Genomic DNA, 27,500 nt, shown 5'->3' on the forward strand with positions numbered 1-27,500 from the left:
TGTTGGTAAAAGTTTTCTTTATTAAGTGTGTGTTGTACGTTGTGTGAGCGCTTAAAGTTGTCTTCATGTTATATCCCAGCTATTGCTAAGAAAAGGAGAAAGAGAGGGAAAGTGTGTGTGCGTGTCGTGTGAGCGAGAGCGATTATATATATATATGTGTGTGTGTGTAAAAGCATCTACTAACTAATAGGCTAAATTAGACGACGACAGTCAGGCAGTCAGAATGTGCGAGAGAAGCGATAGAGAAAGAGAGATGGCGAAAGAGAAAGAGAGAGAGAGAGAGAGAGGAAGCTAAGGGGAGACGCAGCGGCCTTTAAAAGCGTTTAAGCGCGACATGGAGAATAAAAGTGCGTTTTGCAATCAAAGTAAAAATGTGAAAAGCTCAACAAAAATGGGAGGGAAAAAAGATGAAGCAAAATGGAGAAAAACGTAAACGTGGAAGAAAGCTAGAACGACAGAACGAAAGAAGAAATGAGCTGCAAACGCGTAGACAGTTGTCAGTGGAGAGTAAAGAGTGGAGAGAGTAAGGAGAAAGCCAAAAAAAAATAAAAGAAAAATAAAAAACTTGACAGCGGCATCAGCTAAATGAGTTGAAGGACAAAGCGAGAGAGAGAGGGGAGAGCTTTGGGGGCAGAAGGAACTGCGGATATCAAAGCGCTGGCAAAATGGTGGCAGTCAAGGACGGTCAGGGGGAAGAGGGGGAGGGGTATGGAGGCAGGGGCACTTTGTGAGCAGCCAACCATTTTTGTTGTCTACTCTCGCATTTCCTTCTCTGCCTGCTACAATTTTTTTTTCTTAGCTATCCCCAAAAGCTTAGAAGAGCATGATAAGTTTGTGGCAAACAGCTAAATCCGTCTGTCTGTCTGACCGCGCACATAAAAGGTAATAACTTCGTGATTATAAGTGCTGGGAAGGTGAAATTTGTTGGTGTCAAATTTGATATTTAAATTCTTCAAATGAATGGGAAAGTATATGTGTTTATCTTTTTTTTAGAATTAAAAATAATGAAAATATGAGTGATAAAAAAGTTATTTCCATTACAATGCTTTTCCAGTTCGTTCTTTTTCATTCGCAAGCATTAAGTACCGGGTATTTCACAGTCGCACACACTTTTCTATAGCTTTCTTACATGTTTCTATGTTGGTCTCTTTTTTATTTATTTTTTTTTTTGGTACTTTTTGTAGTCGTGGCTTGTTGGTTGATGTCCTTGTTGGGCTGCTGTTGTTGTTGTTGTTGTTGTTGTTGTGTGCACTTTTTGTGCGCCGAGCTATTTGGAATTTTTTAAAAGATGCTTTTAGCGGTAAATAATGAAAAGTTAAAAAGCCACATCAATGAGATACATTTTGCTTTCTTGCGTGCCAAGTTTTTCGAAGGCTGGGAAACGGGGGCGGGGGCCAAGGCATATGCCCGCCAGCTGCGTGTGTGTGAGTCTGTCTATATACGTGTGTGTGCGTGTGTGTGTGTTGCCTAAACAACAACAGCAACCACTTGAGCGGGGCCATTAACATTTTTAGCCAACATTTTTAGCTGCTTTTAACTTTGCTATTTTCGATTTTCTATTTTCCCTGGCATTTTCATTTGCCATTTGCCCCATTTCCCACCTCCTTTGATACCCTTGGCGTCGGGTATTTGCTGGCTGTAAAGCAAGCTGTAACTTCCTATCCGTCTGTCTGTCCGTCCATCTCTTGCCACACCCAGCATAGGCTCAGTTTGGCAAATAGTTTGTGGAGACTTTGGTTAGTCGATGTTTTATTGCCAAAGAGTCGAATGTAATATCGGTTGACTATAAACATATAGCTGACATGGCGACAATTGATCGAAGTTCGATATAATATATTATTGATTTTCGAATAAGCGTTTATTCACATTCTCCTTGAAATTTTCGTGCATTGATTTACTAAATTTATAGCAACAATTGTTACTCTACGTAAGAAAGGAAGCTGTACTTCCTATCCGTCTGCCTGTCCGTCCACCTCTTGTCACACCCAGCATAGGCTCAGTTTAGCAACTAGTTTGTTGAGACTTCGCTTAGAGGCTGTCTTTTTGTCAAAGGTTCAAATGCTATATCGGTTCACTATAACATATAGCTGACATAGCGACAATTGATCGAAGTTTGATATAATGTATTGATATTTTCACATTCTCCTTTGAATTTTCGTGCAATTGATTTACTAAATTCATAGCAACAATTGTTACTCTACGTAAGAAAGGAAGCTGTAACTTCCTATCCGTCTGTCTGTCCGTCCACCTCTTGCCACACCCAGCATAGGCTCAGTTTAGCAACTAGTTTGTTGAGACTTCGCTTAGAGGCTGTATTTTTGTCAAAGAGTCGTATATAATATCGGTTGACTATAACATATAGCTTACATGGCGACAATTGATCGAAGTTCGATATAAAGTATTGATATTTTCACATTCTCCTTTAAAAAATGAATATGAACACCAAAAGGTCAAAAGTTAACTTCATTTGGAAAGGGTATTTCATTCGTTTCATTTGTTTTTGCTTGTTTTACTTTTAGTTTTTCATTTCTATTTTTTTCTTTCTGTTTTTGCAATTTTTGCTCAATTTTTGGCTGCTGGAAATGATGAGCAGCTGAAAGATTGTCCGGCAAGTTGAGGTTGAAGAAGATGGAGATGGAGTTGGGTTTGGGTTTGGTTTGAGGGGGGCAAAAAAAGGCAACCAAGCAAGACGCCAACTGTGTGTCCTTGTTATCCTTGCTGCAGTTGTTGTTGTTGTTGTTGTCCATTCGTTTGGTCGGCATTTTGGGGTTTTGGTTTTTGTTTTGTGGAACGTTTTGGCTTTTTGCTTTGGCTTTGTTGGTTGAATAGATAGATGGAAGCCTTAATTGATGTTATGATGATCATCATCATCATCAACGGCAACAACAATAACAACAACAACAATAATAACAACAACAACAACTGCAAGTGCTTGTTGTTGCTCTTGTCGGTTTTTGCGTATGAGTAACAAGGACAAGGGCACAAACGCAGCGCCAACTCACTCGGTGAGCAAGGGGTAGGGGGAGCAAGAGGAAGGGGGGGGGGTTACCAATGGCTGCCATTTTGCTTTGGCTTTTGGCTTTGGGGGATGCAATTGGACTCGACCAAACAGAGGGTGAGCACAAAGAGAGAGGAGGAAGCGATGGCTGTAAGCGACTAAATGTATGTGTGTGCAAGTGTGTGTGTGTGTGTGCGACTGTTTGTACGTGTGTGTGTGTAGCAGATACAATTTGTAATGATACACAAATTAGTATCCTAAATGGATGCTTAATAGCCCAACTGGTTGTGTTTTGGAGACTCCGCCTAACTCTATCTATCTGCGAGTGTGTGTTTGTTTGTGTGTGTGTGTTTAGGGTGTGTGTGTGGGTGTGTGTGTGGGTGTGCGTTCTTTGACAACATTTTGCCAAACATATATAATAATATCACCCTTTTGATGTCGCACAACTGCAGCTGATGATGATGAACAGCCAACAACAACAAAACCAACAATATCTCATATACGGATTGCTAATGCTCCACTCTATGAATGTGTGTGTGTGTGTGTGTCGGTATGTCGGTGTGTGTGACTGCACTTAAAAATTGCTTTAAAGCAGCTGCATTCAAATATTTTATTTCTGGTCTGCCCCAAAAAAAAAAATAGACACATTGAAAATGCAAAGCAAAGACAACAAAGTGAAGATAGAAATAGATATTAAACATTTATTTCAGTTAACTAACATATAGTTAGTCCAATTCTCGATTAACTGTTGGTTTCATTTAAAACACTTATTTATGAAATATTCTAACTTTAATTTTAATCGTAATTTACATTTTTATGTCGATTTGAACTCGACAACGATTTAGAATAAATTTCATTGAAAGTTTAAGACGTATTTCCAACAAATTTGATAAGGAAAGTAATTTTATTGCCTAAACTTCCCTTAAAAGTGTTAGGGGATCTATGAGGTTTTATCAAAAATGTACTTCTATTATATTTTAGTTTGCCAGTCTGAAATAAATACATTTATTTTAGTTTGAATATTGTGAGAATAAAGTAAACTATAATTTAAAAATATTAGGATATGAGAAAACGAACGCTTTCAACGATTTGAAACTATAATTGAAATGATAGCTCATAAATAAGTTAATAATATGATGAGGAACAGTAAAAAATAAATAAAAACATTAAGAATCAAAGCTCATAAGTAGAACAGGCTGAATAAGAAGTTTAGGATAAGCAAACTTCTCGCTATCTCTCTCTCTGTTTCTCTCTCCACCTTTCTTTCTGCCTCTCTGTCTTGCAAATCTATGATAAATTATCGATAACTATATAGAATTTTGTGAATATTAGAGCGTTGCATGTGCATTAATTAAAAATAGAAAAAAGAAACAAATGTTGCGCCCACTGAGCAACAAAAACAACAACAGCAAAGTTGTCTAAAGACAAAACTCCTCCAGCTGGCCTTAAAGCCAAAAGCTTATACATATGTGTGTGTGTGTGTGTGTGTGTGTGAAACAAAAAGCCTGGCAATATTGCGAGGCGAAAATAAATAAAATAAAAAGCAATTCGAGGGATGGCAAAAAAAAAGGAAAATAATAAAGCGCAACAACAAAATGAGTGCAAAAATATACAGACAAAAATACATACACAATATAAATATTTATATATATTTTGTGTGTGTGTGGGTGAGTTGCAAAATCAGCAACAATGGAGATGGAAAGCAGCTTCAAAGCTGGACAGACGTGGGCCACGCAAGGACGAGGCGAGGCTGAGCAGAGCAAAAGGGATTGGGGACGATGACGGTGACGAGGACACGGACGTCGTGGACATGGACAAGAACGAGCAGCTAAACGGCAAGAAACGAGCGACGGCGTCGAAACGGCCGCGGACAACGATGGCAACGAGCCAAAGTCAGTTTCCAGCAGCATTTTGGGGCCTTCAGTTCAAAAGTATTGTTTTAAGGATTACATTTATAACGGCCGCCCCAACGCCGCCCACAAAAAAGGCACAGCAGGCGCCGGGTCCAAAAGAAACTGTCAAAGAAAACTGGCAACAGCGCGCCCGCAATAGCGACAGCGACGTCGACGTCGGCGTCGTCAGTGACGCCTGCCTGCCGCATTTAACGAACACTAATTCATTGCGCTGTCAGCGCAGCAGCAGCGACAGCAACAGCAACAACAACTTGAACTCCATTTTGATGCTCATCTGCTGTGCGGTGATTGGTCAACACAACTGAGAGACTAGAGCGCGCGCGCGTTTTAGAGCGAGACAACCATAGTGTGCGTTTTGCTTGTACGAGCATGAGTGCATATGTGTGTGTGTTAGTGTGTGCGCCATTGCTGAAGCTGAAGTCGATGTTGCTGCTGCTGCATTTTCATTTTATGAGCACAACTTGAAGCATGTACAACGGCACTTTGGATTCGACGCGACTTTTATGACTCTTGTATGTTGGATTATGTGTGTGTGTGTATGTGTGTGCGTTAAATTATGGGTGGGGGGGTGATAGAGGCAGTACTTTAAACATTCCGAAATTGGCAAAGCTCATTGCTGACTTGCAGTTTGTCAATTAGCGATCACTGCAAAAACATTCGGAAATCTCTTTCTAATGCAATTTGCGATCATGGCATGCAGTTATGATTGTCAAACTTTGCGAATGCGAAACCTGAGCACAAAATTAGCCATGGTCATTGTGGTCACAACAGTCAAAGAAGCGCCAAATCGGAATTCCCCAAGCGGAGCTGCAATGCCAAGGAAGTGTGTCAGACATTTCTGTGTTGGCGTCGGCGGCAGAGGCAGAAAGAAAACTTTTGCGTCTAATAGAATAAATGTTGTTTCATTTTTACCGGGGCCGAGACCGGAAATTGAGCGCGTGCGAGCGAGCGAGCGAGCAAGCAAACACAGCAACAACAACAATAATAACAGGCGGCCGAAAAAATACAACGAGCCTTATTGGATCAAGAGAAACATGGCATACATATGGACCTGACACACACACACATACACATGTCGATTCACATCAGGCGATGGCTGTCGTCGACGTTGACGTTGGGCAACAACTAACGAAATTAACCAAGCAAGTTAAAGCGAGACAGCACGAGCAGCTGCGCTGCTGCCGAAACGAAATAGCTCACGCTGCGTGCTCACAGTGAGTGCAAGCGAGCGAGCATTTCACTTTCACAAACGCAAACACACACGCTTGCCATCATGCCATCGCACTCACTCCTTTGGGGGCAGCGGCAGAGCACACAAGTTTCATTATTTTTCAAATTATTAGTACGACTAACGATTCGTGGTCTCGCACACACACACACACACACACAAGCACTCACATGCACACACTCACACATACACACGCTAACCACCAATCGTTCGCGCGCAGCCCGCAATTGTCCCCACAAGGCGACATCAACCCCCATCAGCAGCAAACGTAGCAACCAAAGCAGCGAAGTCAGCAGCGCAGCGCAGCGTAGCTGCAGCTCTGCTTTTGGCTTTTGGTACTGGCAAACGTCAGCGTCAGCGTCGTCGTCGTCGTCGTCATCGTTAGCTGGCATCGTCGTGTCGTCGTCGTTGTCGTCGTGAGCACATGATCCTTAATTTCGTTATAATTTTGTATGTTGCCTGAAATTGTATATCATTTTAAGTTTGATCGGCCGCGAATACGTACCGCCGTGCGTGCAACGTGCACCAGCAACAACAACAACAACAATAACAGCAACAGCAACGACAAACAAAACAAGCAGCAGAAGAAGCAAGAAGAAGAAGAACAGCAATAACAACGACAACGACAACACAAAGCAGCTGCGAGAAAATAAACATCATATCAATTTTGACCGCCGCCTAAAACTTGTGCAGACAATACACGCGAATTTCTTTTACTGCTGCTTTCTCGAATGCCAGTGTATGCGTGTGTGTGTGCGGTTTTTGTTGTGCTTTTTGAGAGAAACGGCAACAAAACTAAAACAGTCGCTGCAACGCAACGGGCTTGAACATAACACACGTGTCAGAACGAGCGAAATCGAAATCGAAATCATCGACAACGATTAGTGATTAGCGATACCGATTATTAACCTGCATCTGCTTCTTCTTCTTTGTTTTTGCGTGTGCGTGCTTCCCAGTGATCGCCATTCAATAATATACCAGATTGGTATTTGGTATTTCTTTTCTCTTTTTTTTTTGTCAAAGTGCCGTCGCCGTCGCCATTTGCAATTTTTGCCAATTGGCGCAAGCACAACAACAATGTGCCCAAGTGTGTATAACAGCAACAAGAAGAAATACGAAAACAACAACAACAACAGCAAGCAAAAGCTAATATAAGCGAGAAAGCTTGCAAAGCAAAAAAAAAAAGACAAGTTCCAATTCAACGAAAACTTTCAAGTAGGCTTTGAACTGTATTTACGACGTGTGAGTTTGTGCCTGTGTTTGTTTGTGCGTGTGCAAGTAAAGCAAAATTCAAAGAAAAATCAAAAATATACGTAAATAGAAATTGTAGTTTAAGCAGCCGTCGGCAAAACTATTATTTGCAGCACTTGCAGAGTCGCGTTTTATAGTGAACGTAAGCGAGCGAGCGGGCAAGAAGAAGAAGACAAAGTAGGAAGAAGAAGGAGAGGAGAGGAGAGGAGCCAGCGAGGAGCTTTTTTTCGTTTCTAAAGCAGAGAGCGCGCTTTCGTCGCGTCACAGCCTCCAGTTGGATTATTCAATAGACTTCTTCAAAACGTATATCGATACGCAGCGTTTTTACGCCGGCCACAAATTGGATTTCAAACATCAAAGTTGTGCCGGCGGCCCTGGTTCCGGTGGTGGCGGCGCTGCTGGAGTGGTAGGCGTCGTCGGCAACACCAACAGCAGCAACACAGCCAGCCAGCAACACAGTCAGCAGCAGCAGCAACAACAGCAACAACAACAACAGCAACAGCAGCAACAACAACAACAACAGCAGCAAGCTTTGCCAGCGAACGGCAACAACAACGGCAACAGCCACGCCCACAGTCACGCACACGCCCTTGCGGCGGCACACGCACATCAGCTGCAACAACACTCAGTGCTTCCGTTGCAGCAGCAACAACAACAACAGCAGCAGCAGCAGCAACAACAGCAGCCACAGCAACAACAGTTGTCGGCGGTAACAACGCCACTGCAGCAGCAACAACAGCAGCAGCAGCAGCAACAACAACAGTTGCAGGCGTCGCAGCAGCAACAACAGCAGCTGATCAACAACAGCAACGGCGTAGGCGTAGGAGTTGTCACGCCCACTCTGCTAATTGGCAACGGACCCGGTTCATCGTCGGGCGGCGTCGTCGGTCACACGGTTTCCTCCTCGTCCTCCTCCTCGGCAGCAGCCGCCGCAGCAGCAGCGGCAGCCGCTGCATCGGCCGCATCAGCAGCAGCAGCAGCAGCCGCCGCTGCAGCCGTTGCACCCGTCTCCTCCGGCGGGACATCGGGAGCGGGATCGTCGTCGGTGCTGCCGCACGTGGCGCCGCACAGCTTGGGCTTGAGTCCGCAGTCGAGCGCGGATTCGCAGCAGTTCAACATCTTTCCGGCGATCTTTAGCCGGCAGCTGAACTTCTCAGCGGCCGGCGCTTGCGGTCAGGGCGGCAAACTCAGCATGGACGAGCTGCGACCGAATCTGGTGGGCGGCCTGTTGGGACTGCAGCAGGGACTGCTCGAGGATCATGCGAGTAGCATGCAGCACGGCGGCGTCGCTCAGGACACCAAATTCATGTCGTTCCAGGACAATCGCCTCATGGGCATCGGTGGCACGTCCTCCCACGAGAATCGTTTGCTCAGCCTGGCCACCTCGGTGCAGGACACACGCTCACCGATCACCACATCGCTGGACAAATCCTCATCGTCGTCGCTCAATCATCAGCGCAAATGCAGCAGCACGCCCGAGGATTTCAGTGCCCTCTACTCTGGCCTGCCCACGCCCGGCATGGACTCGTCCTCGCATCATCATACGCCAGCGCATACGCCGCCCTCTCGCCTCTCCGATCACACTATATCGGGTAAGTGTCGAGAGACTCGGGGGGAAATAATCGGGACTTGGTTTAACAGAGTGCGAACTTGTTATTCCGCATTTAACATCTGTTCTCTAAATAACAGAACCTATACAACTAAACAGAAATGTAGAATAACAGAGCTGTTAATATACAACTTAACAGCAATGTAGAGTAACAGCTGTTAAAGAATGTTCCTTAATGAACACCCAAGTTTATCAAGAGATTATAGTTTCGCCTTAACATTTGTTCTCTAAATAACAAAACCTATACAACTTAACAGAAATGTAGAATAACAGCTGTTAATATAAAACTTGACAGAAATGTAGAATAACAGCTGTTAATATAGAACCTAACAGAAATGTAGAATAACAGCTGTTAAAGATTGTTCCTTAAGGAACACCCAAGTTTATCAATAAATATCCTTCAGAACATTCTAGCTTTGAGATTATGGTTTCGCTTTAACGTCTGTCTTCTAAATAACAGAACCTATACAACTTAATTGAAATGTAGAATAACAGCTGTTAATATACAACTTAACAGCAATGTAGAATAACAGAGCTGTTAAAGATTGTTCCCTAATGAACACCCAAGTTTATCAATCTCATAAAAAATCCTTCAAAACATTCAAGCTTTGGGATTATGGTTTCGCTTTAACATATGTTTTCTAAATAACAGAACCTATACAATTTAGCAGAAATGTAGAATAAAAGCTGTTAATATACAACTTAACAGAAATGTAGAATAACATAGCTGTTAAAGAATGTTCCTTAATGAACACCCAAGTTTATCAATCGCTTAAAAAATCCTTCAGAACATTCTAGCTTTGAAATTATGATTTTGCTTTCGAAAAAACTAGAACTGCAAGCGTAACTCCAAGTCTAAAGTGTAAATAAATAGACAATCTGAAGGTTAATCAAGACTATATATACACATATGCTCCCTAAGGTGGCAACCTCAGTTATAATACCCCTTCATGCTATCGGGATATGCGGGTATAATCATACGCATTAGGGACAACAGCGTATCCTTAACCCATTGTGTCGAGCTCAGCCATTTTGCTGGCTTTTCTGGCCACGCGCCAATGCCAAGGATTAACGCCTTCTGTCTTCCTTTCCTGGTGTCCTTTTGTGTCAATCGGCTTAACGCAATTGTTGTGACTGTCGCATTCAAATTTCACTCTCTGTGTGTGCTCTCAGCTGTTGGCTGTCAGCAATTATACCGACTTTGTCCTTTGTCCAAGACCAGGCAATTGAGCTGAGCTATCAACAACACCATCTCTTAGCCCTGATCAATAGAATAGCCTTTGGCAAACCCTTTAATATCTTGGGGGTAAAAGAGACTGAATAACACGTTGTCCGATCTATTGAACAAGGTTTGGAACAACGTGACAAATGATGCGTTGTATTAATTTTGTGTAGGTTTTTAGCCTACGATTGTGAGACAAAGTAGCATCAAATATACTTTTTAGAGCTCTTTATTATCTTGTCATATATACATACATATTACTTTTCCAAATCGGAAGTCAAAACTATGAGCATCTGTTAGTTCAGTTTTTTAACATTCATTTTGATGTTGAACTATGAACAACTATGAATATCTTCTATAATATCTGTCTTTAGCTTATTAAGGATAGAGACTGTATTAAAGAATATACCGAAAAAGTGTGTCCGATAGAAAAACTGAGTTTTTTTTCTTATGAGACATATTTAACATTTGAAATGAATTGAAGAAACCCGAGGAACGTAAAAACGGGACATTAGACGTTACGGGACGTTGGACGAATCAATCTAAATTGCAATTTAATGCTACTGAAAGAAAACTACAAAATTCCTTAAGATTTGATAAAGACTATTGCACAATTCTTATCGATCAATATAGAAAAACTAAAGAATTAGTTTAGTTCTCTTCTTAAAATTTGTATTGCAACACATTAAACTCTGCTGTAAAATAATTGCAAATTGTTCTTCTTGAGTAAACATAATTTCTATTATGCCTCAGCTATTTATGTGAAGAGGAGGATTTCTCTGCTCTAGTTGAAAGTTGAGCCAGTTTTTCCCACGGGAGTATATCCATAAATATGTAGTGGGAAAAGTGCAAAGGGCAAAACTTTCGTTTAGTTCGCTGATTGACCTTGTCGCGAAGGTGGTTTAAGCAATGGGGTCAATGCGGCAACTTACTTAACATAAATAAATGCCACCTTTTCTTTTCTTTTTTTGGAGTCATGAATGAAAGATAAATAGAGAGCGAAAGAGAGAGAGAGATAGAGGGAGAGAGTGCGACTTGCGTGTTATTCAATTAGTGCGAAGCCCCAAAATTTATACATAGTTTAAATGTTGTTAACGAGCTAAGCGCGCCAATTAAGCGCAGGTCATAACCCAGGAAGCAAGGAACAGCAGCAGTCAAGCAGCCAGGAAGTAGCCAGTAGCCAGGAACAGGGTCAGATACGAGGACACGGCTTTGACTTGTGCTTTGTGTCCTGTCCTCTCCTGTTCTGTCCTGTCCCTACTTGCGGCCACTTTTAGCGCGTTCTGCCTTTGACCTTTGCCCGTAATTTGCCGCCTTTTGGCACGCGACAGCTCGGGGGAGGAGGGGATGAACTGGGTAGGATCATCAGGATGAGGTGTCCTGTCCAGGTGAGGCCAGGATACCAGAAAACTCTGGCTCGATTAATGTGCCAGAAATTTGCATAAATTATCCCATATTGCATATTCATGCGGCGACAACGGCAACGTGACCCGTGACCCGACCTGACTCCAAAATGGCCGACAGAATGGACAGACTGAAAGAGATGGAGATAGTCAAAGACAGAGAGAGAGAAGGAGAGCTGAGAAGTCGACTGCGTCAGCGTCTTGTGGCCGCACTGCGGTTGCCATTGAAGCTCTCTTTCTTCTCGTTGCTCGCGTTGTTGTTGTCATAATTATGCAACATTTGTATGCAGAGGACTTTCAAGCTGGTTGGGGGGACGCGAAGTTGCGGTTAAACGTTTTACGCATATTAATTGCATTTTCATTGCCTACTTTTAGGCGTTGCTCTGCTCGTCTTGAAATTATTTCGTCTATCTCACTTACTCTTCTTCTCCTTCTCGTGTCTTTTTGTAGCTGAAGGTGCATTCAAGAAGCTGAAGCCGGAACCCAACAGCGGGCTGTCAACGGTTTCCGCCGGCATCACATCGCCCGGAAGTGGACTTTCCTCGCTGAGTCAGCACGCCGGCCACACGCCAACCACAGCATCCTGCCCAACGCCAGCCAGACGAAGACATCGCACCACATTCACACAGGTCAGTGATGTCGCCGCCTCTCCCTTTCCCTTTCCCTCTCTTTTTGCTTCTTCCCTAGACACCCTATTTAACTAGACACCCTACTCGAGTCACCCTGTTGTCTCACTCGTTCCCATTCTCGCTGTCTTCGTCTCGTGTCTCTGCACGTAGTGAGCAATTTTAATTAGATTTCGTGAAGGTTACGCTCGTAATTAAAACTTTGGCATTTTCCAGTTACAAGCTGCCAACAGCACAGATACTATATACAATGTGCATGTGTCTATATATACATATATAGTCATGTCCGTGTACAAATATCTCCGCTGTTGTTTTTATTGTTGTTACCTATCTTACAGCATTGAGCAGAAGACAAACTTATGTCTTGACCCGAATAAAAGTAAATAGCAATCGAAATCGAAATATTCAAATTTCAATTCCGATTATGTATATCAAAATAGTAGTATTCAAAAATAAAAAAAGAAAACTTTCTAAACTCTTGAGGTTTGTCTTCAATCTAATATACATAGTACTTGTAGTAAAAGTTTCTTATCATAGTATAACAGTGGAATCTACAATTAGTTCGAAATTAATGAAATTTAAGAAATATTAAAAAAAAATAATTCCAAGACAACTTTTCGAAAAAAAAATAAAGTTCAATATTTAGATTTATTCCAAAATGAATTGAATTTTAGAAATATAGTCAATTATATCAATGACACATTTTCTAAAAGTAAATGAATTAAAATATAGTAAAATGAATTTTATGACATAAATTTCTAAAAAGAAAAAAGAAACAAGTAAGAAAGCTACAGTGTACTCGACTGTAAGATACTCGCTACCCATTTTGAATAAAATCAATATATTTTGCGGTATTATTCTCAAAATATGCCAAATATACTGCAAAATACTAAAAAGACAAATGGTATATTTGTTATATCGATATAGTACCGCATTCAAAATATACCATAGACGGCACAATATACCAGATTGTCAGCCAAAGCAACTAAGACTCCTAGTAAGTAGGCGTTTTTGCCCATACAAAAGTATTTCTTTAATACCTTTCACAATTTTTATCTGATCGCAATCAAATTTTCAGGACTTGTAAATACTATAGTTATTATTGTATACATCAATATTTGTAGCTCTAGCTTTAAAATTATTCGATTTTTTTTTTATTTGCGGGGGCGGAAGTGGGCGTGGCAAAAATTTGAAACAATCTTGATCTGCGTGCAAACATAACAAATGCTGTCGAAAAAAAATTATAGCTCTATCTCTTATAGTCTCTGAGATCTAGGTGTTCATACGGACAGACGGACAGACAGACAGACAGACGAACAGACGGACATGGCTAGATCGTCTCGGCTGTTGACGCTGATCAAGAATATATGGGTAGCGGGTATAATAATTGAAATTTAGTAGGATCAAAAGTACATAGCAAGTTCACAAAAGAGTCTTTATTTAGTTGCCTAAGAATAACTTGAACACTTCAGTTTCTTAAGTTTAGTTTATATCGAATATTGAATACAGCAATGCACTTTGAAATAGAAGTGTTAGCGAGAGGCATAATTGTAAAGGTGTGTTTAGAAATAAATCAGCGGACGCAAAAGGAATAACAGGAATAACAGCAAGAGCTAGAATCAGAGCCAGAGCAAAAGCAGAACTCTTCTTCACTTGCACTGTCTCTTTCTCTCTCGAACCTCTTTGACTGTAAGCTCGAGCCTTTAAGCAGCTTTTCGGGCATGGTGAATTTAAAGCTTTTGACGTGCGCTCCCGAAAGTAGACAACACAATTTGCATTTGCAATTGGGAATAGCTGGAAGAATGTGAATGCCAAGAGACACAACAACAAAGTGCGAGAGTGAACAAGAAAGCGAGAGAGATGGAGAGCGAGAGAGAGAGACGAACTCATAGAGCAAATTAGCCAAATTAAAATCCGCTTAATTTCAGGAACAATTAGCGGAACTGGAAGCAGCATTCGCCAAATCGCATTATCCGGATATTTACTGTCGCGAGGAGTTGGCGCGCACCACGAAACTGAACGAAGCAAGAATCCAAGTGAGTAGCCCCCAAAAAAATATCATACTATACTATATAATATTGTGTATATATAAATATTCGATATAGTGTTTGAAACACACGATAGGCAGAAATTTATTACAACAGTTGTTTGTGGACGAACCGCAATTGAAATGTTTCGCATTTCTGGGTAATTTGCGCAGTGATGCGATTTCAGGACTCGCATTTCGAATTGCCATCTAGATGGTAGCTACCAGAGTAGCAGAGTGAAATCCCGCTGATGCATTCGCTGATGATCTCGGTTAAGCGATTAGTGTGCGATTATTCCAATTGAATGCTTCACATTTGGGTGTCGCGCTAAAGTGCTCTCTCCGGCGACACCGACGAGCTTCAAAGGAGACGCAAGTCAACCCCCAGGACAGCAGTCATATGTATAGAGAGAGCACTCTGGCCCCTTTTTGTTTCCCATTCCCATTCCCATTCTTTTTCGTCGTCGGTGTTACCCCCCGTGTGTATGTCTGGTTAGCGATTCTGTTGCGCTTTCAAGTGCGCCGCGGTAATAATTAATTTATAGTTTTTATCGTGACTGCGAAACAAGTGAATGATGCAGCGGGTGGCCAACTCCGACTCCGACTCTAGCTTTTCTTCTCTCACTCCCCTCTAATGGTATATTGAGCTTTCTCTCTCTCTCTCTCTCTCTCTTTAGCTCAAGGGGCGGTTTTATCGTGTGTGTGTGTTGAAAGCGCATTTCATTTGCCATTCGAGGTGTAGAGTTACATTCAACTGCTCCTCACTCATTCAACTGCTCCTCACTCATTCCACTGCTCCTCACTCCTCATTCCATTCCATTTCAAACTCACACCACATTTTAAGGTTCGCTTTCAGCAAGTGTATTTTCAAAGTATTGACTGACAACAGTCTTTAAAAAGGTCAAACAACATTGTACATGAAATTGTTCGTTTTCTATTTCTTCAAAATAATACCTATTCTTCTTCTTTAATTGGGGAACAACAAAGTTTGCTTTACTTGTAAGTTTATAGAACGATTATTTCTTGATCTGCGATAATTATGTGAGAAGAACAAACAAATGCTGATTGATATACTTTGCAAATGTGGCACAATCTCGCTCCGGGGATCTGAAATTGAATCTCTTTTCTCTTACAACAAAAAAAATCCCCCCCAGAATCACGACAACTGTCGACGATCAAATGACAGGCAAATGACAAACCGAGTTGAGCTATTAGCACAGCATAAACCATATTTTTCTACAAATGTTCAAATATTTACACGACAACCCTCACCTCACCTCCCCTCCCCACGCCTCTTCTCCCTCTGTTGGCTGGTTAACTCCTGCAGCTCATGATGCGACCGCAACCCTGACGTATTTGCTGCACATGTGTGTGTATGTGTGTGAGTGCGAGTGTGTGTGTGTGTGTATGCCATCCCCCTATTGCCTCTTTTCGCTCTTCCGCTTTGCCACTCTGCTGGTAATTTGACGAGTGCTCGGCGCTTACAACTTGACTCTGGCACTCACTTAACAACAGCAACAACAACAACAGCGAAAGCAACTCCATCGAGTTGTCTACATCGTAATTTCGAAATTCTTCTTTTTGTTGTTGTCGTTGTTGTTGTTGTTGATGAGAATTTGTCGTGTATACATTTTATTGCAAATTTGATGTAGTTGATGTTGTTGTTGCCCCCGCTAGGCAACTGACAGTCAAAGTCCAGGGCTGCTAGCCAACCATCTGTCTGCAAAAATGTGACATTCACTGCGAATCGGAATCGGCATTCACATTGCAATCCACAATTCGCATGTTTCTGCTGCATTAGCCTTCACTTGTTTGCTCGCTCAAATGATGATGTCCTCTTAATTATGGTGACTTTCCTCCCCTTCTTCACTCCTATTAAATGCTCGTTGTTCGTTGTTGTTGTCGCAAGTCCATCACAAATTCTGGGCATAGTTGAAAAGCTTGTAATTGCCGTCATAATTAGGCAGAATTTCGATTATGTTCGAAATGTTCGATTTGCACAGATTGGAACATTGTAACAACAAGCAGATTAAAAGGTTCTTCAATTGGGGGTTTAAGTTATAATATGAAAAAAAAATGAAATTTATCAAATATAAATTTTAACTTACACAATTGCAACAAAAGCAACCCATTTGCAATTATAGCAAAATAGTGCAGTATTCTTCTTAAAATATACCAAATTGTCTGTGCTGAAAAACACAGAATACACCGAATATTATATTTGGTATATTGATAAAAATACTACATTCGAAATATGTCACAAAAACATAAAGAACAGTTCTAAAATCAAGAACAATATTTTCAATCAAAGCGAAAATATACAATTTTAGAAATTCAATTGAAAAAAGTAAGAAAGTTAGAGATTTTGACTAAAAGAAAAACGGTGCAAATACTGAAAATATACCAAAAAATATATATTTGGCATATTGATGCTTTCCAAAAATTCTAAACAATTCTAAAATCATGAACAATTTGAACTGAAATTTAAGAAATGCAATTCAAAACAAGAAAGAGAGTTCGATTGAATAAAAGCAAAACATTGCTGTTATATTCTTAATATATGCCGCAAAAATACTAAAATATACCGAAAAGTATATTTGATATACTGACACACTTAAAATATACAATATATATGGAAAGAAGAAGACAGTTCTAAAATCATGGACAACAAAGAATATCATGTTAAAAGCGATACAATAATTTGAACTGAAATTTAAGAAATTCAATTCAAAAAATAATGAAACAATCATCGAGAAAACAATATCTTAAATCTCAATTAATTCTTTAGTTTGATGGAAATAGCTTATTTTGAGAATTTTGTTGAAAACATAATTTTATTCTGTTTTCCACTTTCTAAATGGTTTCTTAAATTACTTTGAGAAATATTTGGATAATATTTAGAATATTCAAATGTGACTAACCATTTTATGGGTATCAACATTGGAAATTCAAATCCGTGACTCAAAGCGATATAGATCAAGTTGAGTAAAATGAAAGTAGAGTGGGAATAAACAACTTTTTCAGTACAAAATTGATATTCAGCATACGAATGCATTTCTCGCCTCTATTATATTTATTTGTTGTTTCGATATGAATTGTGTCAAAATTTAATCTGTGTCTCGATTATGTTTAAGTTCAAACAATTGAGAAGCAACGAAAAAATTGAGACGAATTCGTGGCGCTTATTCGCATTTGAAATACGTGACCCAATAAGTAGGCAATACAATCGAGAAAGAAATAATCGAACTTTATGTAAACAAGTAAGAAAGTTACAGTCGAGTGTACTCGACTGTGAGATACCCGCTACCCATTTTAAATAAAAGCAATAATAAATATACTGCAAAATACTAAAAATATACCAAATGGTATATGTGGTATATCGATATACCATTCAAAATATACCATAGACGGCACAATATACCAGATTGTTATCCAAAGCAACTAAGACCCCTAGTAAGTAGGCGTTTTTGCCCATACCAAAGTATTTATTTATTAACATCCACAATTTTTATCTGATCGCAATCAAATTTTTGGGAATCATAACTACTATAGTTATTATTGTATATACAAAAGTTCGTAGCTCTAGCTTTAAAATTACGCTTGTTATTCGATTTTTTTTGATTTGCGGGGGCGGAAGTGGGCGTGGCAAAATTTGAAACAAACTTGATCTGCGTGCAAACATAACAAATGCTGTCGAAAAAAAATATGGCTCTATCTCTTATAGTCTCTGAGATCTAGGTATTTATACGGACGGACAGACAGACGGACATGGCTAGATCGTCTCGTCTGTTGACGCTGATCAAGAATATATATACTTTATAGGGTCGGAGATGCCTCCTTCTACCTGTTACATACATTTCCTGCCGGCACAAAGTTATAATATCCTTCTACCCTATGGGTAGCGGGTATGAAAATCAAGTGAAATTTACAGAAAAGAGAGAAGCGATTCATATTAAATAGATAAGAATTCAAATGAATGTGAACTTGATATGAATAATTGACAAAAAACTAGCATAATTAAGTGAGCAGTGAAAAGTGCCGTCGGAGTTTGTTGATGCGTTTGAATAATAATAATAATAATAATAATAACCGACTAGAAGGTTACCCTATATGCATAACATAATTTGAATAAAGCGAATAATAGGACCACAAAGTGGACGTGTGTTTGGTGGAATTTAAAGCAGAAATCTAATATAAATTACGTGCGGTTGAGTTGCCATTTTGTAGGTCAACGCACCGCAGACAACAATTCCAAAAGTTCAACTAACTCGTAACAAGGATAACAACAACAATCATAATAATAAAAAAACAAACAACAAGAATAACAACAACAACATGGGGAAAACCCTAAACGGAGTCGAATTGAAAAAACCAAAGCACAAAACATTGCACTGAACGCGAGTGCGGCAAGAAAATTTGATTAAATGTTGAAAGTAAATTAAATTTGAATACGTTTAATTTTCATATTTCCGTCAACTCCACACGCACACAAACGCACATATATGTGTGTGTATGTGTGTGTGTGTGTGTTTGTGTATTTTTGATGTATGGCTATTTGTATTTATAATTTGCATTCATCTAATTATGACTGCCTGCCTCCCAGCCTTCCTCTCTCTCTCTCTCTCTCTCTCTCTCTCTCTCTCTCTCTCTCTAGTTGCTTGTTTAGATTGTCACATGTCCACAACAATGCTTTGAGGACAATAACAACATCTATATATATCAGGGAAAGGTCCGTAATTGAAAGTTTTAAACCATCAAGTAGAACCAGCAAAGTTTATCAATTCTAAACAAATGCTAGAGCAGTTTTTCTATGAAACAAAACAATTGATTTAGTCTGAAGAACAACTATATCATTTCATTTGATATATACAATTTTAAGGAATACTTTGAAATAAGATATGAAATTTATTATATTTTGAGATTGGATAGAATTTGAAATAAGAAAACAAATTTACAACATTTTGAGGGTGGATAGAATTAAAAACAAAAATAGAATAAAATAGAGGAAATACTTTGAAATATTAAAAATATTTACTATATGGGGATTGAACAAAACTGAAAACAAAAGAAGAAATAATATTATATAGGAACTATAAACTAGGAACTTTATAGGAACAACTATATCATTTCATTTGATATATACAATTTTAAGGAATACTTTGAAATAAGATATGAAATTTATTATATTTTGAGATTGGATAGAATTTGAAATAAGAAAACAAATTTACAACATTTTGAGATTGGATAGAATCAAAAACAAAAAAGGAGTAAAATAGAGTAAGACTTTAAATTATGAATATTTACTATATGGAGATTGAAAAAAACTGAAAACAAAAGAAGAAATAATATTATATAGGAACTATAAATAGTTGAATGAAATACAAACATATTATAGAAATAGAAATTAAATTTGACAGCATAAAGTTAAAAAAAACATTATAATTTCGGACATAAGGGAAAATGCATATGAAATTTAAGTTTAATGAATTAAAAAAAGTAGTAAATAATGGCAGAATTATATAGAAACTTGAAATAGTTGAAAGAGTATTAAATAAATATAAATGAATTCGGAAAATATAAAGTTGAGAATATTGTAATCACAAAAGTAAAGGAAATTCATTAAAAAAAAGTAATAATATTATATAGGAGTTCAAATAATTGGATGAAAAAGGATTATTTAAGAATTAGAAATGAATTCTGAAAGTATAAAGTTGAAAATATGATAATTTCAAAAGTAAAGTAAATGCATATGAAAATGAAATTGAAAAGGGAAAAGATTCTATACATATATAATATTTGTCAACTTGAGTTTACGGGGGAAAAACAATTTAAGAAATCTAGAATGTGGCAAACTCTTAATCTAAAGTGGAACTTTACAATCAATTAAGCATACGGGGAAAAGATCAAAAGCAAACTTCTTGGCTCTAAGGGAATAAAGTTTTGCGACCCCCGAAAAGATAGAAAAGATAAAGAAATTGTCGTAAAGAAATTATCAGTTTATTCTAGGGTAACGCAAAGTCGAGTCGTTTTTCCAGTTATAGTGTTTTTACAATTTGTTTTTCAACTTCCATTTTTTTTCTTTGCTTTGCTGTTTTCTGTATGTGTGCAAAGTTCTATTTGTGTTGTGTGCATGTGTGTGTGTGTGTGTGTGCCATCAAATGGATCCTTAATTGAGTTACTCCGCCCACACACACACACACACACACACACACGCACACTAGCTTGATAGACAAACTTTGAGACGAGCGAGAGGACGAACGATGTGTTTGCAACCCTCCAACAAACAGTCATGCCTCATGGTTAAGAGCATTTTTTACCAGCATACATACACACCCACACACACACACACATGCTAGTCTGGGATGGCATTTTTATGCTGGCTACCAACCAAATGTAACCGAACGAGCCATAAAGTGGGCACAGCAAAACAACCCCAACGAACGAACGAACGCAGCTGTATTTTTCATTAAAACCAACACACACACACACACACCCACACACACACATACAAGCAACGAGAGAGTGACAGAGATGGAGAAACACATAGTCATGGACAAAGATAATAATAATGATAAAATAAATACAAGAAAAATGCCAAAGACGTCCAAGAAGACGACGAGCAAAAGAAAAAGCTGCTTCAACGTGCTTTCCTTCCCTCTCTGCCCTCTCCCCTTACCTTGCCCATTCTCTCTAACTCTCATTCTCCCTCTCCCCTCGTCCTCTGCGTTGTCTGGGCCGCCATTACTCGAAGAGTCGTCGCCGTCGCCTTGTAAGTAACTCAAAGCAAGCTGAGCAGCTTTCAAAATGTCGGAAATTTTTACACACTCACAACACACGCCCTCCCTCCCGCTGTCCCCTCCTCATCTACTTCTCCCTTGCTGTCTCTCTTCTGACCCTGATGTTCGTCATCGCATAAGCAGCAACCCCCGTTGCCAGCTCCCTCGTCCCGTTCCCCCCTCTGCTTGGGGTCTTGTCTTGTCTTGTCTATGGCAAAGCGCGCGACTTTCATCTTGGCAATTTCTTTTTGCCATCAAGAGCAGCAAGAGGAAGAGAAGAGAGCTGCTGCTTGAGGCAGCTCCCAACCGGAGCAATCGTGAGGACCATCTTTAATAATGTCTAAGCATTGCTCCCCTCTCCCCACTCGCCCCCCTCTCCACACCCCTCACTTAGGAAGACCAAGGCAACAAACAGCGTCGTCAACTTATTTTCAATTTCAATTTTGTAGATTTTTTTCACTCATAAGACGACAGACAAGGAGGCAAGGATATTGAAGCTGCATAGCTAGCCAAGAACCAGAGGGGGGGAGGGGGAACGGAGGGAAAGTCCGGGGGTGCGGCAGCAGGGACCAGGGACCTGTCTTTTCGCTATTGCCATTGCCTTTACATTTACTTTACTGTTTTTTTTTCCTTCTTCTTCTTCTGTTGTCATCATCATCCGCTTTCCATTTTCTTTTTGCCTTTCAAAACGAAATTGCCAGCGCTAGGTTTGGGATGGGTAGGGGGAAGGTAGGGGGAAGGGAGGGAGGAAGGAGGCTTGCGATGGCATGTCGATTAGTTAATTCAAACAACTTAAAGTCCGACAACGCTTTAATTGACATTTTTTTTGTGTTGTGTGACTAATCTCTCTTTTTTTTTACTTTCTTCTGATGCGATTCTTTGCAGGTGTGGTTTCAAAATCGCCGTGCGAAATACCGTAAACAGGAAAAGCAGCTGCAGAAGGCACTGGCACCATCTGTGATTCCGTCGTGCAACGGTATGATGCGGAACATCCAAGGCTATAGCGTATCTCGCGGATACCAGCCTTATCCGCATCACAACACCATGAATCGTTATCCTCAGGTAAATCACACTTACACACTTATACAATATACAATTTTTGATATATTTTCGTTGTAGGATCTGTTCCAGATGGGCGCTTCATCGTATCCGGGCATGACGCAGCCCTTCTCCATGGCCCACAGCACAAATATGGGCTCTGTGGGCGTGCGTCAGGACTCGATGGGTAAGTCGTAAAACCGTATAACCGCACAACACTAACTTGATCTATATAACTCACGCTCTGTCAATCGATCAATGCGTCACACTCACTTTTCATTTTCTCAATTACTAAACCGAACGCGTCGCTTATCGTCGAACAACTAAAAGAGTCTCAGCTGTGCGTTTGCCTTTTTAGATGCTTGCGATCGCAAGCTTTGAGTTTCTTCTCCTCTCTCTTTTTCTCACTCTCGCTCGGTTTTGATCTCACGCTCTTCAAAAGCTTTGACTCTCTGCATTTGAGCTTGCAATCAGTGCTGCCAACTTTTGACCAGCAAAAAAAAGCTGTTTTTGACGGGAAGAATGCAGAAAAAAGCTTAAAAATGATATAAAATCCAATAAAAAGCTAAAAACAAGTGTATAAAAAATTTAAAAAAAAAAAACAAATTATTAAGTTAATTTTTGTTTAAAATATTTTCATCATTTTATCAATATCTTCTTAGTTTGCCTCATCATGTTCAGATATTTTAGAGGCACTTCATAGTCGACGCAGCATTTTTCGATCCTTCACAATCCGTGTCTGTATATTAAAGTAAAAATTACTACAGTATACCTTTAACTTGAAATTAACACTTTACCTTATGCTGTTAGTCGTCCTGAGGCCTATCGAATTCCCTATTAAGCCAGAAATCGCGGCATTTTTGTTTATATTCTTTTGGCATTTCACAATTTGCTAAGAATTTACATGCACTTTTTACATAGGGATGGAAGCACTAAGCAAGTGATGACATTAGAGTATATCGTGAAAAACAATGACTATCGTAAAGCTGCCACTATTTCATATTTTGTACTAAAGTTTTAGCAACACAAAAAAAAAGTCGGGAAAAAGTCAACTGAATTTCTAAAAAAAAAAAGCCAGAATTCCCGCTTTTCACAATTCCCGCAATTTACAAATTTTTCACGCAGTTAGCCAGTTTTGACGGGAAAAAATCCAAATTGGCAGCACTGCTTGCAATTCACAAGCAAGCAAGCGAGCAATTGTGACGTCATAAAGTACATTCAATGCTAAAAGTTGTATTTGCAAACTCGCTTTTTTATAAGCAGAATTCCATTTTAAACATAAATTAGCTTTGAAGAAGTTGAAGGCATTAAAAGATAAAATCGATGTCATTAAATTCAATTCGATTAAAGAAAAATCTTAGCTCTGCTTCGATTTCGATTTCGAAGTAACCTTCTCTAATTTACTCGAATCACTCTCTGCAGAGCGAAAGAGCGAGCTTTATGCGTAGTCGGATAGTATTTTGTCATGTTCTCTTTATATTCACATGTATATATTGGTGATATATTCCCTAGCTAATGTCCGCTTCAGTTTCAAGTCTCATCTCAAACCCAAATTATGCTGACTACCTTTATAATGATGCCAGAGTAAATATTGGGGAAGGCATTCATCATTGATAAAGAGCAGAAGAAAACCTTTTAGAGTAACTAACTTCAAACTGAGATAGAAAATATCACAAAGCCAAAACTAGGAAGTTAAGGTGATGAGACACATATAGATACACAGATAATTCTCAAAAAGAAAAAGAACGAATTTAAGGAACAAGAAGACGATGTCAAAATAAACCCAATTGATACCGAAGAACATCGTTTTTGCTCTAATGAATCTAGTCGGAAAGATTATTAACCCTTGTATTATGACTATGAGCTTTGTCCCGAATAAGTTTCCTCACTAAATGAGTTACTATGGTACTTTATTGCTGTACTAGTTAAATTGCTTATTTAATAAACCGAATCAGAAATAAAAAGTCCTGAAGATAACGAGAATGATACAGAAGATGAAAGTGAACTAGAAAAGAAAAAACGAATCTGAAGACTGAAAAATGCAAGGCAAGAATCTACAGCAGAAAAAGATGAAGGCTGCACAGATCAGCTCGATATACGAACAAACATCCAATTTATATTAAAGACACGCTAGCAAAGCAGAAGTCAATATAAGAATCAATTATAATAATATAATAATAAAGAGGATTCCAAGCGATTTAACTGTAGAATAGATAATGTGAAATGTGGAAGAAGAAACCACTGATGGGGAAGAACTATTGAAGCCAATCAAAACGTCTCAAATATAGACAGATAAAGAATTTAACCGGCGATGCGTTAGGCATAAAGATGGAGGACATGAAATTAAAGAATATATCAAATCAAAAAAGTAAGAAAGCTACAGTCGAGTGTACTCGACTGTGAGATACCCGCTACCCATTTTGAATAAATTCAATATATTTTGTGGTATTATTCTCAAAATATACCAACTATACTGAAAAAATACTAAAAATATACCAAATGGTATATATATGTGGTATATCGATATAGTACCGCATTCAAAATATACCATAGACGGCACAATATACCAGATTATCGGCCAAAGCAACTCAGACCCCTAGTAAGTAGGCGTTTTTTCCCATACAAAAGTATTTCTTTAATAACTTCGAGAATTTTTATCGGATCGTAAATTTTCAGGAATCATAACTACTACTTATAGTTATTATTATATATACCAAAATTGGCAACGCTAGCTTCAAAATTACGCTTGTTATTCGATTTTTTTTGATTTGCGGGGGCGGAAGTGGGCGTGGCAAAAATTTGAAACAAACTTGATCTGCGTGCAAATATAACAAATGCGGTCGAAAAAAGATTATAGCTCTATCTCTTATAGCCTCTGAGATCTGGGTGTTCATATGGACAGACAGACAGACGGACATGACTAGATCGTCTCGGCTGTTAACGCTGATCAAGAATATATATACTTTATAGGGTCGGAGATGCCTCCTTCCACCTGTTCCATTTACATTTACATTTCCTGTCGGCACAAAGTTATAATACCCTTCTACCCTATAAAAAGTTATTCGAACGGATATCTTCTTATTATTGTTACTCATCTGCATTCTCCTCTTAAGACAATTCAAGTATCCCCCAGAAATTAAAGAAAACCCCCAATATAAGAGAAATATGGATTTCGTACAATAAAGTTAACACGCCAACAGAAATTTTATTATAAACACACTTATCGGTTCCTGTCCACACACACAGACTTTTCCCCACAATCATTTTGTGTTATTCAGTTGATTTGAGAAATTTGCGTTGTCTTTAATAAAATAAAATCTCGATGACGTTGTGTCGAAAGTAAATTTCCGTTGGCTCCATTAATCTGATCTGATTGTCTGATTTTTGTTTTATTTTCTTATTTATTCTTTGTTATTATTTTTTGTTGTTTTTTGTTTTTTTGTATATCGATGGCATAGTGGAATAAAATTGCCGTCTTGCCGACGTCTCCAATGTTTTCAATGGGACTTGGGGGCGCCAGTAAACAAAACATAACCGAAAGATAAGAACTTCGTGAGGAGTGAGGGTAGAAGGGAGGAGGGTGCACATATGGCATACGAGGGGAGGGGAAAGTGTGCATAATAAGCAGAGCAAGCACTTAACCGGATATTATGAGTAAAAGTAAGAAAAAGCAAAAGGCGACGACGAATCAGCAAATGAATTTCCGGCCAGGAGAGAAGAGGCAAAAAAAGCCAAAAGAAGAAAAACGTCACAAGACAAATTTCTTAATAAATCGCAAGGCGAGTCCAGTTTATCAGTTATCCTGTCCAAGGACTATGAATTTCCGCTGCACGGAAATCTCCGGAATGTGAACTAATCTTTGCACTCTCGAACACCAATCCAATAACAAAATTTCAGCAATTACAAATGTCTCTTACTTTGCATTCTTTCTATAATAATTATATTTGTATTTTTTTTTGTATTTGTTTGCAGGAATGTCGCCGGAGGACGAATGGTATAATAAAAGTTTATCTGCATTGCGGATGAATAGCTCACATCATCCGAACTTATCGGCGCCGATGCTTCAATACCAGACATAATCAAAGACCTTTGACGACTTCTTTTAAAAGATCGCAACTCAAGTTCCCCCTCCTCTCATCCTGTTCCTGTTCCTCCGCATCCTTGTGCCCAGACCTTCCAGTGAGTTGAGATGTTTTAAGAGCGAGTGCGTCAAATGGACAGCAGCGACTAAAGCGAATAAGAGAATACGATTAAGTATTTCCACATACTCTAATCTCTCCATATGTAGAGAGCATATCTATCTCTGTAACTGTAATTGTATCTGTATCTAGAACTATTCCGTGTATGTCAACTAGCTAAGAGTGTGCTGAGTGTGTGTGTGTGTGTGTGTATGTGTGAGTGTGTGTATGTGTGAGTGTGTATGCTATGTATTGATATCTAAGATATTTGTCGTACTCGAACCTTTTTGTGGGCGTGACACACCCGATATACGATATACGTATACTTAATCTACTTGTAAGACTTGTTGATATTTTTCTGTGTACTCATTTTTTTTTTTTTTTTTTTGCAATTATACATATATGTATGTATTTACGATATCTAAGCGAATATATATATACGTATATGATATATAAAGAATTGCGAATCGTATGCATAAGTAAATTTATTGTATTGTAATAGGCGACTAGTCATAGCAACTAAGCGAATTGTGTATTGAGATTTTAGCGTGACATATTATATAATAGCACAAAAACCAAAGCCAAGAACGTAAGATAAATCCAAACAACAAAATATTGTATCATATTCTCTCTCTCTCCGTATGCATCGTACCCTATGTATACTACACTACAATATAAAACTTAAGAAAACGAAAAGAAAACAAAAACAAACGAGCATAACGAGATTGCGGATAGAATAAGACAGATTGTTACAAAACAAACGAAACGAATAGATTCGACTTTGCCACACGCTAATGCTACTCGTTACAGCGGCAGCAAAATGCGTGCAACGAGTTTCAGTTGTACATTTATTTCAATAATCAAATCGCCCGTCCCGGCTTCATTTCACAGCTCGCAACTCGGCAGGCAACACTCGCTACTCGTTACTCGTTAACACAACGTAGTCGCTAACGAGTAGGCAAAACATCCTTCAACGCAAGCACGCTACGAATATATTTTTCACAGTTACTCGCTATTTATTGCAGCAACGAGAACATGCTACACGTTATTTGTTGCTTGCTATCGTCATTCGTTGAACACACAGTCATTTTATTTTTGCCACGAAACCAATCACACATCCGCATCCGTGACGAGAACATCGAGTTTAACATCGAGTTCAACATCAACAGCAGCAAACTAATTGCATACAAAAGGCTATTTCCAAAACCCAATCCAATCCAAACAAAACAAAA

The 27,500-nt window shown here is 39.1% G+C and overlaps 1 protein-coding gene across 1 annotated transcript; it reads left to right on the plus strand.

Moving 5' to 3' along the window:
- Nucleotides 1-4,808: 4,808 nt before the first annotated feature.
- Nucleotides 4,809-27,238, plus strand: LOC117565087 (AF4/FMR2 family member lilli). Its single transcript, XM_052008461.1, has 7 exons — nucleotides 4,809-5,202; nucleotides 7,582-8,982; nucleotides 12,075-12,253; nucleotides 14,179-14,286; nucleotides 21,938-22,114; nucleotides 22,172-22,277; nucleotides 26,063-27,238. The coding sequence occupies exons 1-7, from the start codon at nucleotides 4,809-4,811 to the stop codon at nucleotides 26,167-26,169; spliced, it is 2,472 nt and encodes an 823-aa protein (XP_051864421.1). The 3' UTR covers nucleotides 26,170-27,238.
- Nucleotides 27,239-27,500: the final 262 nt, after the last annotated feature.

This window comes from Drosophila albomicans, chromosome X (genome assembly GCF_009650485.2).
Source record: "Drosophila albomicans strain 15112-1751.03 chromosome X, ASM965048v2, whole genome shotgun sequence".
In the NCBI taxonomy this organism is placed as follows: Eukaryota; Metazoa; Arthropoda; class Insecta; order Diptera; family Drosophilidae; genus Drosophila; species Drosophila albomicans.

Coding starts and splice junctions, on each gene's coding strand:
- LOC117565087 (XM_052008461.1), top strand. CDS start 4,809: ATGGACAAGAACGAGCAGCTAAACGGCAAGAAACGAGCGACGGCGTCG. Junction 12,254..14,178: donor ATCGCACCACATTCACACAG/GTCAGTGATGTC, acceptor GCTTAATTTCAG/GAACAATTAGCGGAACTGGA. Junction 22,278..26,062: donor CGTGCGTCAGGACTCGATGG/GTAAGTCGTAAA, acceptor ATTTGTTTGCAG/GAATGTCGCCGGAGGACGAA.